Source organism: Mauremys reevesii, linkage group 8 (genome assembly GCF_016161935.1).
Source record: "Mauremys reevesii isolate NIE-2019 linkage group 8, ASM1616193v1, whole genome shotgun sequence".
Lineage (NCBI taxonomy): Eukaryota > Metazoa > Chordata > Testudines > Geoemydidae > Mauremys > Mauremys reevesii.
In genome coordinates, this window is record NC_052630.1 from 76,271,388 (window position 1) to 76,284,550 (window position 13,163).

Here is a 13,163-nt window from a genome sequence, read left to right on the forward strand (position 1 = left end):
GAACTTTTGGAACTCTCCAGGCTGTTTTCCAGCATATGACCTGCCTGTGGCAAGTCAGAAGGGGTCTCTAATTACCGTTATGTTTTTTTGCTTCATCTACTGGTTTATCCTCTTTGGGTTCATCTAGTTGTTCATTGGAAATCTGTAAATCTGTACTTGAGTTTGACAACTTGCTGAAAGTTCCGGTCTCTGTTACTAGAGAGGGTGATTCTTTCCCTGTGGTTTTCTTCAATGGCTTTGTTTTGATTTGCACACTTGGGCTTCCAGTAAGTACTTTAGGTCTGGCACCTGAACTTTTTCCTTCCTGATTTTTTACACCTTTTCCACTTCCAGAATTTTTTTGCCCACTTGCAGATGATGACCTTTCTGAATCTTGTTTGGTAATCAAGCTTTCAGCCTTAGCATTTCCATTACTTTCTATTTTTGGCTTTATGACAGCTCTAGCCTTTGGTGAAGCAACTTTTTCCCCAGTTTTTGAATCTTTTGTAATCTTGGAAACTGTTTTCTTACTATCTTTTCCCTTTAAGTCATCATGTTTTGAAGTCTTATTAGCAGGGTTTCTGTTGGTACTTGATGTATGTCCAGATGCTCCTAATCCATCAGATTTCATTTTATCCTGATTAGTGAAGGAACTGCCACAATAATTTCTCTTGCCTTTTACTTTCCAGGAAGTGTGCTTTATATCAACAGAGTCAGTAATGCGTCTGTTTAGCTGGAAAGAACAGAAGACATTTAGCAACACAATAAATCACGCATAATCTTTAGCTCCTGAAACACAGGTACTCCTGAAGCTTCGCATAAATCTAGCACTAAAATTAGAGTTTGGGAGGAAGAAATAAAATTAATTTTCCAAGTCATGGAGCTCAGATAGAGTGCTTGAAAGGCAGCAAAGTACTAACTCCAGTTCCCTTTACGTCCCCTATTGAAGTCAGATCTGAGTCAGAGGGTACAAGAAATGCCTATGCAAAACCTTGTCCTTTAGTTTGGACACAATACTGTATAATCTTTACTTCTTTATACAATTAGTTCCTGTTGGAAAGATTAATTTATTTTATAGGTTATATTTAGACTTTCAAACTGGGAATTCAATATTCGATTCCCTATGATCATGAAGACTGCCATTATTTTAAAATACATATGACATGGGAAGCTTTCAACCATTACAAAACAGTATATCTTCCAAATAAGGGTTCAGAATTCCCAGGTAAAGGTATTTTTTAGTGTTAAGATTTAAGCCTATAAAAATATAACCTAACTAGTAACAAAGTGAATAGTAATGTATATCCTTGGACATTAACCCCTATAACAGTACCTTTTCTGTCAAACAGCAATGTCACTTTGGGCATGATTCTCAGATACATGGACTGTTGATGACTTTGAAAAGCTGTTTCACAGCAACAGATTAATGAGGAGCATAACAGACCGAGTTAAGTGGTGGCTTGAGCTAGTGGAACAGCTCCATTAGCTCAGTAGCAGACCACCCTTTCTTCCAAACTTGAGATCACAGCTTTATTATTGTACACCAACAGGGAAGTGTGCAATAACGTCTGAACACAAAGTCCTGTCTTCTGTTTGGCCCCAACTATTTGAAAGCATGGACTTGTGCTAACCCACATCAAAATCTAAAATGCTCTAATAACAGACATCACAGATTATGGATAAAATACTAGCTCAACTAGAATTACAAGGAAAATGTGATTGCTGAAGATTAACTACCAGTAGTTAGTAAACACAGACCACAACACATTATATTAGTTTGAAAATATAAAGCATGAAAAACATAACTGCTCCTTATGGGATTCTGATTTTTTTAATTGTAAGAATCTAAGCATTTACCTGAGAACTAGTGAATACAGGTTTTTTGCCAAGTCTTCGATCATCCCCTTTGTCAAAAGCAGCTGTATAGGGAAAAAGGATCGCTATTATCAGTGGGAAGGCAGCATGAGAGACAGAGAGAGAGAGAGAAAATTCCATGAATAAGGCTGGCTATCTTTTGGATCCAGAGAACTAATCAAGGGAGATTTATTTTGGCAAAATGGAAAACATTAAGTGGCTAAGGATGTTTTTGTATCTAGAGTACAGGATTCAGAGTTAGGAGATCCGATATCTGTAATGAACTCTGCAACAGACTTCTTATGTGACCTGGAGCAAGTTACTTAATTTCTCTGTTTCCCCATCTACAAAACAAGGATAATACTTCCATACCTCTGATGTACGTAGCTCATTAAATCTTTGGGGTGTACTTTGAGAACCTGGGTGTATAGGAATGTGCAAAAACAATCACTTTCAATTAGTTCTAATCACCTATACATTTATACTAACATCATCTATTTGAAATAAAAGATCTATTCTCTTAAAACAACTAAACAATATACTGTAGTATATAGTGTGGTCTGCTTGGGGGGCATGTGCTGAGCCTAGTGGCCTGCTAAGCAAGGCTGAGAGCTTCTTAAGGAAATTTTGATTCCTAATCCCGTTACAATCCATTAAGCATTGACCAAGGAGCAGGACTAGCAGGGAGAACAAGGGTTTAAAAAACAAGCTCAAAAGTGACAAGGGGAGTTTTGCAAGGGAGGGCTTGTCTACACTACCACGCAAGGTTGATCTACGATACGCAACTTCAGCTACGTGAATAGTGTAGCTGAAGTTGACGTACTTAGATCTACTCACGCGGTGTCTTCACTGTGGTAAGTCGACAGCTGACGCCCTCCCTTCGACTCCGTTTGTGCTCCTCGTTCTGGTGGAGTATCAGAGTCGACAGGAGAGCGTTCAGCGGTCAATTTTATCGCGTCTATACTAGACATGATAAATCAACCCCTGCTGGATTGATCGCTGCCCGCCGATCCGGCGGGTAGTGTAGACAAGCCTAGAATTTAGAGAGGAAGCGTGAGAGTTAGATACACCCAACGTTCTCTAAACTTAAGCCAATAACCACCCCCATCCCCCTGCCCTCCAAAAGAAAAAAGGAAAAAAAGCTGCAAGAGTAAAAACAATGCAGGCAGAAGTCCAGCAGCAGAGTTGGGGCTATCCAATTTATTGCTGAATGCAGCATGCATGATTACCTGCCTTGTGGGCAGGTGGCATATTCAGTGCAAGGAGCTCATGACCCTCAGAGAACGAGTACGGACTCTTGAGACCAGAGTAGCTGAACTGGAGAAGCTAAGGGAGACTAACAGGTACATAGATGAGGCTTTCTGGGACATATTAGAGTGGTTCCACCCCCAGTCTGACAGCCTCTGTGCTGTTGAGGAGGAGGAGGAAAGTCTCCAGGAAGGAGATCATCAAACTGGAGCGGAGGGAAATAATCCTATAGTTCAGACCCTCTTTCCAAATGATGTCATGGTATCCTCTTGCACTGAGAATACCTCTCAGTGGTGGGGGGGGGGGGGTGGGAGAGGGGATGGTGGGAATCCCAGTTATTAGTAAGAGACAGGTAATGGGGATTTGATCAATTAGAAATACGAATAGCTGGGTTTGTGATGACCAAGAGAACCACTGGTGAACTGCCTGGCAGGTGCAGAGGTTGTGAATCTCTCAAGACATCTAGACAGGCGTACGTGCAGTGCTCGGAAGGAGGCAGTGGTGATAGGGTACCAGTGACATAAGGAAAGGCAGGAGAGAGGTCATGCAGGTCAAATTTAGGCTTCTAGGTAAGAGATTAAAGACCAGGACCTTCATGGTAGCATTCTTTGAAATGCCTCCAGTTCCATGTGCAGGGCCAATTAGATAGGAAGAACTGCAGGGTATCAATGCATGGATGAGACTATCGGTCTATTACAGAAGTGAGTGGGTGTAGTTCTTTGGCTTGCAATGTGCAGGAGATCAGAATAGATGATCATGATGATCCCTTCCGGCATTAAAGTCTATGAGTCTGACTCCCCATACTGACTGCATACATGTCACCTCAGGAGAAATACAGTTTCTAGACTCCATCAATGACTGCTTCTTGGAGCAGCTAAACCTGGAACCCACAAGGGGAGAGAGAATTCTGGATTTAGTCCTGTGTGGAACAAAGGATCTGGTCCAAGAGGTGAATATAGCTGAACCGTTCGGTAATAAGGACCATAATATAATTAAATTTAACATCCTTAATGTCTTGGGGGGATGGGAAGAGGTGGAGGAAATACCAAAAGAGACCATCACAGTACCATTTAACTTCAGAAAGAAGAACTACACAAAAATGAGGACGCTACTTAAATGGAAATTGAAAGGAACAGTCACAAGAGTGAAATGCCTGCAAGCTGCATGTAAACTTTTTTAAAAACACCATAATAGAGGCTCAGATTAAATGTGTATCCCAAATTAAAAAGAAAAAATAAGAGGACCACACAAAAAAATGCCACCGTGGCTAAACAGAGTAAAAGAGGCAGTTAGAGGCAAAAAAGGCATCCTTTAAAAATTAGAAGCCAAATCCTTCTGAGGAAAATAGAAAGGAGCATAAACTCTGGCAAATCAAGTGTAAAAGTAAAATTAGGCAGGCCAAAAAAGAATTTGAAGAACAACTAGCAAAAGACTCAAAAATTAAACAGCCATTTTTTTAAATTACATCAGAAGCAGTGAGCCAGCCAAACAATCAGTGGGGCTACTGGAGGATCGAAGTGCTAACAGGCCCCCACAAGACATTGCCAAGAATCTAAATGATTTGCATCAGGTCTTCACCAGAGAAGATGTGAGGGTGATTCCCACACCTGAGCCATTCTTTTTAGGTGACAAATCTGAGGCAATATCCCAGATTGAAGTGTCAACAGAAGAGGTTTTGGAACAAATTGATAAATTAAATCAGTAATAAGTCACCAAGATTAGATGGTATTCAACCAAGAGTTCTGAAGGAACTCAAATACGTAACTGCAGAACTATTAAATGTGGTATGTAACCTATGACATAAATAAGCCTCCGTACCAGATGACTGGTGGACAGCTAATGTGATGCTAATTTTCAAAAAAAGGCTCCAGAGACTATCCTGGCAATTACAGGCCAGTATGCCTAACTTTCATACCAGGTAAACTGATTGAAACTACAGTAAAGAACAATGACATATAGATGAACATGATATGTTGGGAAAGGGTCAGCAGAGCTTTTGTAAAGGGATATCATGCCTCACCAATCTATTAGAATTCTTTGAGGGAGTCAAAAACATATGGACAAGGGTGATCCAGTGGATACAGTGTACCTGGACTTTCAAAAAGCCTTTGACAAGGTCCCTCACCAAAGGCTCTTAAGCAAATTAACAGTCATGGGATAAGAGGGAAGGTCGTCTCTGGATCAGTAAGTGGTTAAAAGATAGGAAACAAAGGGTAGCAATAAGTAGTCAGTTTTCACAATGGAAAAGGATAAAGAGTGATGTCCCCCAGTGATCTGTACTGGGACCGATGCTGTTCAGCATATTCATAAATGATCTGGAAAAAGATGTAAACAGTGAGGTGGCAAAGTTTGCAGTTGATACTAAACTACTCAAGAACATTAAGTCCAAAGCAGACTGCAAAGAATTAAAAAGGAATCTCACAAAACTGAGTGACTGGGCAACAGAATGGCAGATGAAATCCAATGTTGATAAATACAAAATAATGCATATTGGAATATATAATCCCAATTATACATACAAAATGATGGGGTCTAAATTAGTTGTTACCACTCAAGAGAGAGACCTTGTAGTCATTGTGGATAGTTCTCTGAAAACATCCACTCTGTGTGCAATGGCAGTCAAAAATGCTAGAATATTAGGAAAGGGATAGATAATAAGAGAAAATATCATAATGCCACTATATAAATCCATGATACGCTCACATCTAGAATACTGTGTGCAGTTCTGGTCACCCCATCTCAAAAAAGGTATATTAGAAATGGAAAAGGGGCAGAGAAGGGCAACAAAAATGATTAAGGGTACAAAATAGCTTCTATAAAATGAGAGATTAAAAAGACAGACTGTTCAGCTTGGAAAAGAGATAACTAAAGGGGATACAATAGAGGTCTGAATGACAGGGGATGGATCACTTGATGATTGCCCTGTTCTGTTCATTCCCTTTGAAGCATCTGGCATTGGTCACTGTCAGAAGACAGGATATTGAGCTAGATGGACCATTGGTTTGACCCATTCTCATGTTCTTTGTCAAAAGCTGTAGTCTCCACATATTTGCATATGTCCATTATATACACACTACCTCTTGAGGCAATACATGTTAGTTTTAAAGTTATCTGGAGGACATTATGTAAGCTTTTCTGGGCAAGGAATGCATCTTATCCATGTTTGTAAAGCACTGCGTGTAATGCTATATAACTGAAATAATAAAGCTACTAATAAATATTTTTTCTGTATAACGTCTGGGAGGCATCAGTCAATGAAACCTTCAAATCTGTAGCGGTTGTGCAATATAGAAAGGATATATGTAAATACTGTACACAGAGAAAAGGGATAAAGATTTATTTTTGTTTATATGCATCTTTTGGCTTGATGCAAATTTATCTATTCTGAGAAAAGTGGGTTAAATAAACATTCACTCTTTACATGCTATATTCTACTATTTATTTATATGGACAAAGCACACAATATGACAAAAGAATTTGCTACAAAGCATCTTTATTTAGCTGTATAGAAATCCTGCAAGAAAAGGCAAGATGCTGAAAATGGCACCACAGGGATATAATATTTTTTCAGTGATGACTCTGCACATTAACATACACCAATATATTAATACAATTTTCCCATAAACTTGTGCCCAGGAGAACACAGAAATGCTGTGAATGAGAAAAAGACAGTGCCTTCTTGTCTTAATTTTGTGTATTTCCTATCCTAGGATATTAATCTACAAAGGTTAGGTCTTTTCAGAATTCAGTAGTACCTGAAATTTTCTCAAGATGAAAGTTGTTTGACCTCTGTGATCCTAAACAAATCTCATGTAAGAATTAAGATGCTTCTAGGAAAATACCATCATTTTGTTTATAGAACAAAAACCTACACTGAAAGTTTTCCATAACTTAATAGTTTACAGTTAAAATGAAGTCTCTCAGAGCTGAATTAATGCTATATAACTCTGAAAAACCCAAAACAAAATAACTTTCCTACTGTTAAGATGGAGAGTTGAATTACACCAACTTTATGAACCCAGGTCTAGGCACTACTTTACAGCCCTAGTACAGAAGAACATCAGATGCCAAACGTACTCCAAATTATGCTTCTATTTCTGAAAGCAACCCCCCAAATTACTAAAGTGCTTTATAATAAAGAATGAAATCACGAGCCTTTTTCAGAAAGTAGCAATCAAACATAATTTAGTAACACCCTTAAATCAGGCTTGTAAAGACATAGTCCGCCTTTCAACCAACATGTGAAGGGATAAAAAATTAAATCCATCTATAATCATGTACAATTTTTCATTAGAGTCTCAATTTTAATGTCTTCACTAATAAAATATTTAAGATATTTTACCTTTTACTATGAATCAAAGATGAGCTAATTTTAAAGAAAATTTAAATGAGTCTCACATTTTTTCCTTTATAAAACTGCACTATCACAAAGCAAATATTCAACCAAGGCCCTGAAGCCATTTTCACTTCCACACCCTCAAAATTTCATTCCACATATTTGAAAATAAGGAAACATTCAGAGCACAAACTCCTTTTGTTTAAAGCTGAAGTACTGCCTCTTAACATTTTAAGAGATCGCTATGCAGCTTCCGGGGGGGCTCGCTGCAGCAACACATACAATATCACAATACCAATCAATTGTAAAGTCAAGCCATCTACATTTATTCACAGTCCACATGAGATGGATATTATGCAAGAGATATACAATCTTTATACATTAATATGAACTGATTAAAAAAGAAACTGAATTCATAGAATTAGTAATCTGCTTTGTGCAGATTTAAATTTCCTATAATGCTTATCTGCTTAAAAATGGAGATAGATAATGGTTTCTTTAATCCTATTGCAATATTTTTAATAATTTTGTATAGTTGCAAACAATAGACGTAATCTACATATAATGTTTCCATTTTTCATATCTCTAAAAATAAAAGCCAGGAAAATATTCACAGAACACTGTTAAATAATTTCCAGGCATGAAGCTGGCTAAGCATATTATCTTTGCTTTCATTTATAAAATATTTCTTTAAAAGCAAGAGCATCACAGTTTTAAGCATGCTATAGTTTGTTACCAGCCCCCAACACTACCAACAACATTTTTTATATTAAGGATACTATTATTATACAATGATAGCTGTTCTTGATTGCTTGCATACCTGCTTGTATTTTCTCTTGATGATCTGGTCTCATCAGCTTCCAGCTTTCTGTGTGACGAACAGCATAAAAAGACTGAACCAGGAAGATCCACAGCTTATCACGCAGAGCCTGGATCTTGCACGTAAAACCCTGTGTTCAAGTAACAAATCAGCAGCTGGTGAGAGGCACATTGTCATAGCAACCAGTCATTATTCTTGTCAGAATCTACTTACTCCCTAAGATAGATCAATGATGTCATCATTTATATTTTACAATAACCTAGTAGATGCAGATGCTGTTTATGAGGGCTTATTGTCCCCCCCCACCATAATTTTATAGTTTGAAACTAAGCCACTCCCACAGAAGCTAAAGCATCACAAGCCACCACATTCCTTTTTTAAATTAATCCTTTCAGAGCTTTTTACTATCAGCTCTGTCACTACAAGGTCAAATTCTCTTGGGGACAAAAATGTATCTGATTAAATTTTCACTTTCTTACTGAGTAAGTCTATAATAGCACTTGATTGCAGTAGTTTAAGAAAAGATTTAAAAATTTTTGCAGGTAAAATTATAAATTGTAATCCGTGTCTCCTATCATTCACATGTCACTCATGACATAGTCGATTTTCATTTAAAATGTATTATTTAGATTGTGGTAGCACTCACAACATGATAGGCACGTTCCAAAAACATAGTAAGATGCAGTTCTTGCTCCGAAGAGTTTGCTTAAAAAAAAAGCAAACACAACCCTCGTATTCAAGTGTTTTTTTAAAGTAGATTAATTAAAAATAAACTCTGTCCCCTAGAGTAAATTTAAGGTTATTTAATTTTTAAATATTCTTTCTCGGTCACATATTTACAATGGTAGTGAACATTAATAGTGCCTTCCCACACACAATGTTATTAGTCATTGCTGCTAGCCTGGAACACATAGTGTTGCCACAGGCAGTGCTAAGGACTTTTTTTTTTTTTTTTTTTTTTAAATGTTGCTCTATACCAGGGGTGGTCAAACTTCAGGGCCACATGCAGCTCTTCAGAAGTTAATATGCAGCTCCTTGTATAGGCACCAACTCCAGGCCTGGAGCTATAGGTGCCAACTTTCCAATGTGCCGGGGGGGGGGGGGGTGCTCACTGCTCAGCCCCTGGCTCTGCCACAGGGGCTTTCCCCACTCCATCCCTTCCCGTCCTCTCCCCTGAGCCTGCTGGGCCCTCGCTCCTCCCCCCAGAGCCTCCTGCACACCATGAAACAGCTGATCAGGAGGTGCGGAGAGGGAGGGGAAGGCGCTGATCAGCAGGGCTGCGGTTGGGTGGGAGGCACTAAGAGCGGGGTGGGGGAGCTGATGGGAGGCTGCTGACATATTACTGTGGCTCTTTGGCAATGTACATTGGTAAATTCTGGCTCCTTCTCTGGCTCAGGTTGGCCACCCCTGCTATACACAAATGCCAGTAGGTCCTATGTTTTCAACGGGACTTTGCACAGGTGTGATGGACCGCCTGCATGGATCCAACTGCAGTATTAGGGTCATAGAGTCCAAATTGCATAACTTGATTTGAACTCTTACGCCAAACAAACAATCAAAAAGCTACAGTTTTTAAATAACTGAATAAGTGTTGTGAGCTATTCTTTTTCTATTATCTACTGCAAAACCTACCATTTCCTTCACATTTGTGGAGCTCAACAAAGTATCCACAGCTATAAGAAGAAAGCAACTGTTTTCAATGCTAATGTTTTTCTCAATTGCTTTTAAAACTTGTTCTAGAAGATCAGGTTTGCTGCTCATTGCTTGTGCCTAAGGAAACAACGAAAAGGGAGTCATTTAAAATAAACGTGTATTTCATACAAAATATACTACCCAACAGAAAGTGATCATTGTGACTTTGGTGTTCAGTGTTTCCCATTTATTCATTCCACCTTTCTCTCCACACAAAAAAGGTGCTGCAAATATTTTTGAGATCTCATCATCTAGCCAAACAAAATCTTAGGAAGAAGCAGCTGGTGTTGAATTTATAGCTGAATACCAATCTGAAGAAAAGGGCAGTTTTGATATATCCATTTTTAATTTTTGATGCATCAGAGCACCTTGCCAAATCTTTGTCTTATTAGGGAAATGCAGTGCTGGGTAAAATTAGACAAGCTCTTACCAGGAAATACTGCAAGGAACTCTTTCAATTAATACCTTAACCCTTAGTAGTGATGCACATTTGCAACTCAAAGTAAATGGACATTGTGGCATGCCTGCGCTGCTACCTTGGACTTTGGTCCTGTACATGCTTTATGATGTGTTTATGCACGTGCTTAACTTTACACACAAGAGTAGTACCCTTGACTTCATGGAACTACCCACACTTGCTCAACTTGAAGTACGTAACTGTACATAGGATCAAAGTCTTAATTTTTTCAAAGGAATTATGCCCTAATAACTGACCCCTGCCCTAATATTAAATTCTTATGTAAAATTATTTGTAAAGTGACACTGAAATCATTCTGAGTAAGTTAACAGCCTAAGTTGTTGGGAAGAACCCACTCCCATACAAGGAAGTGTAATAATACAATGCATTTCTTTTGAAAAAAGTAGAACATAACTCGTGAGCATTTTACCTGCAAGAAAATATGAAAACTTTCACTCTCTATTATATGAGGGAAGTTTGTTACAATAAATGTTATGCATTCTTCTTGAAGCCTAGATGCCAAGGCCATAGCCGTTTCAGACCATTTCACTTGGGGAAGACTACTGAGCAGCCGGTCACTTTCCATCAAAAGGGAAGCTGCATTCTTGTGGTTCTTAAAATAAAAGCAATTAATATATATTAGAATAGTTATCTAATAGAGTAGACACCCAAAAAAATGCTGTTTCTCAAATAGCTCCTATTCAGTTACTGAACACTTACACTTACTATTAATTTCACTTACCTTAATTGTATTTGGATTTTAATATTAGTGTACTTCACTACCCTTTTTTAAGTTAATAAGTCTGGTGGGTTCAATTATTTCTATTCTCTGCTGATGCTAGGGGAGAATGTTTTCATAATGGGATTTTATTATATTTTCCCTTTTTTCATCATTGTATTTTGCTGCCTAGAGAGAAGGCAGATTCACAAACAAATGCCAACCACTAAACTAGTAAGGGGAATCTCATAGGAAAGTTAAATGGAAAGGATAATACTAAGTCACACGAGAGTGTGATAGCCATGTTGACATAAGGGGCAGGGAGAGTTCTACATGGCTGGGAGACATTGCCAGAGCCTCCTGCACCCTGTCCAATGAAGCAACTGTTGGACTTCACAGAATTTTATCTTCACTTAGCCTCCCCATCCCCAAGTTTTCCATAGGAAGGAGTGAGCTGATCCATGTGGCATTTATTTGTTTTAAACATAATTAAATAAATAAATTAATGGAGATATTCTATCTCCTAGAGCTGGAAGGGACCTTGAAAGGTCATCGAGTCCAGCCCCCTGCCTTCACTAGCAGGACCAAGTACTGATTTTTGCCCCAGATCCCTAAGTGGCTCCCTCAAGGATTGAACTCACAACCCTGGGTTTAGCAAGCCAATGTTCAAACCACTGAGCTATCCCTCCCCATGTTGCCTAATATTCTGTCCCTTTAATTTAGTTATACTGTGACTTTGACCATATCACCACCTGCCAACTCACACCTTAAAAGTAATTAACAATTTATCATTATCCACCAAAGTAAAAGGGATTAAAAGATCTATTACATGGGACCTCCCAGGTCAGTTGATAAATTATACAATATGCTCAATAAGCTTTATTACCCCTCCCACCCCCGTTATCTTGGTTTAAAAATGCTGCCAAAAGTAAACTGTTTTCTACAAGGAGGGTCTTGTGTATTCTTCCTAATGGAAACAAAGTAGCAGTAAACCTGTAAAGTAATCAAAATTTCTAGTTCTCGTTAGTTTCCTAATTGTTATGGAATGAGAGTTCATCATGAGAAAGCAAAGACAAATTAGTGAAAAACAATGTAGGAAAGAGAAAACATACTGATGGTTTAAAAAGCTGAAACTTGGTTAATCTTAGTTAGATTGCTATAGAAAAGAAAAGCACTAAATTCAACTAAATACATGACAAAAGTGTTACAAGTTCAAATTCACACTTACCAAGAAAGCTTGAGTACTTTCAGCTCAGAGAAAGAAAAACACAGCATGTATTTTCTCTGTGTATATTCCAATTAGGAGTATACTTCCTGTAAGTCCTTGCTCAACTATTTTTACATTTGTTATGGGCAAAGCCTATTTCTCATATGTGCATATAAGTGTAAATAAAGGATTAGCATGCACTTAGGGTTCAATCTTACTCCCACTGGCTCAATTACAAGTCTCTTTAATAGTGGAGGATCAGGTCCTTACTCACAAGATGAGGAGCATCTACCTCTTTCTTGCAAGGTGCTGAGTGCCCACAATGCCCATTAAGCACTTCTAGTGAAATATGAAATACCTCCACAGCATCCAGTTAAATCAGCACTTTACAGGACTGGGCCTATCTCTCTCTAGGGTAAGAGAGAACTGTGAACAACTATAGTTTTGTTTTAGGAGGAAGTTTCTTTCTTTTCTTTTCTAAAAAATGGTTGCTTCCAAACACTTGTTTGTTAGGATACCAGGATAAGCGCCCTTAATGTGGTTTTAAATGGCACTCATACTTAGAAGTTTTTAGTTTCTTGTACCAATCTTTGCGGCTTTTCATCAAAGTCTCTCCACTGCAAGTCTACTTCTCCATATACACCTCACACTCCTCTCAAGATTTGCTATACAAGAGCAAGAGAAAAAGCTCAGTATTTTGGAAAATTTGTTGCTTCTCTGCTGCCTTTAATGTTGTTTCAATGAAAGTTCACAAAGCCAGTTGCGATTCTACTCAAGCTCACACCTGTACATTTGGAAATTGTGCATATCAGAAGAAAGCATTCCATTATTATATTTAATTGGCTTTTAAAC

At 38.3% G+C, this 13,163-nt stretch overlaps 1 protein-coding gene and 1 long non-coding RNA gene across 6 annotated transcripts in view; one reads left to right on the forward strand and one right to left on the reverse strand.

Moving 5' to 3' along the window:
• LOC120370371 overlaps positions 1–13,163 on the forward strand; it is a 61,707-nt gene that overhangs the window by 22,096 nt on the left and 26,448 nt on the right. The window lies entirely within an intron of this gene.
• Positions 1–13,163, reverse strand: part of BTBD8 (BTB domain containing 8) — a 67,101-nt gene that overhangs the window by 11,294 nt on the left and 42,644 nt on the right. For all 5 annotated transcript variants that reach the window (XM_039484956.1, XM_039484955.1, XM_039484953.1 and 2 more), the window contains 5 exons: positions 10,817–10,999; positions 9,870–10,007; positions 8,238–8,367; positions 1,837–1,898; positions 76–712 (listed from right to left, as the gene is read on the reverse strand). In XM_039484956.1, the coding sequence (XP_039340890.1) occupies positions 76–712; positions 1,837–1,898; positions 8,238–8,367; positions 9,870–10,007; positions 10,817–10,999 (1,150 nt within the window). The remainder of the gene's footprint in view (positions 1–75; positions 713–1,836; positions 1,899–8,237; positions 8,368–9,869; positions 10,008–10,816; positions 11,000–13,163) is intronic.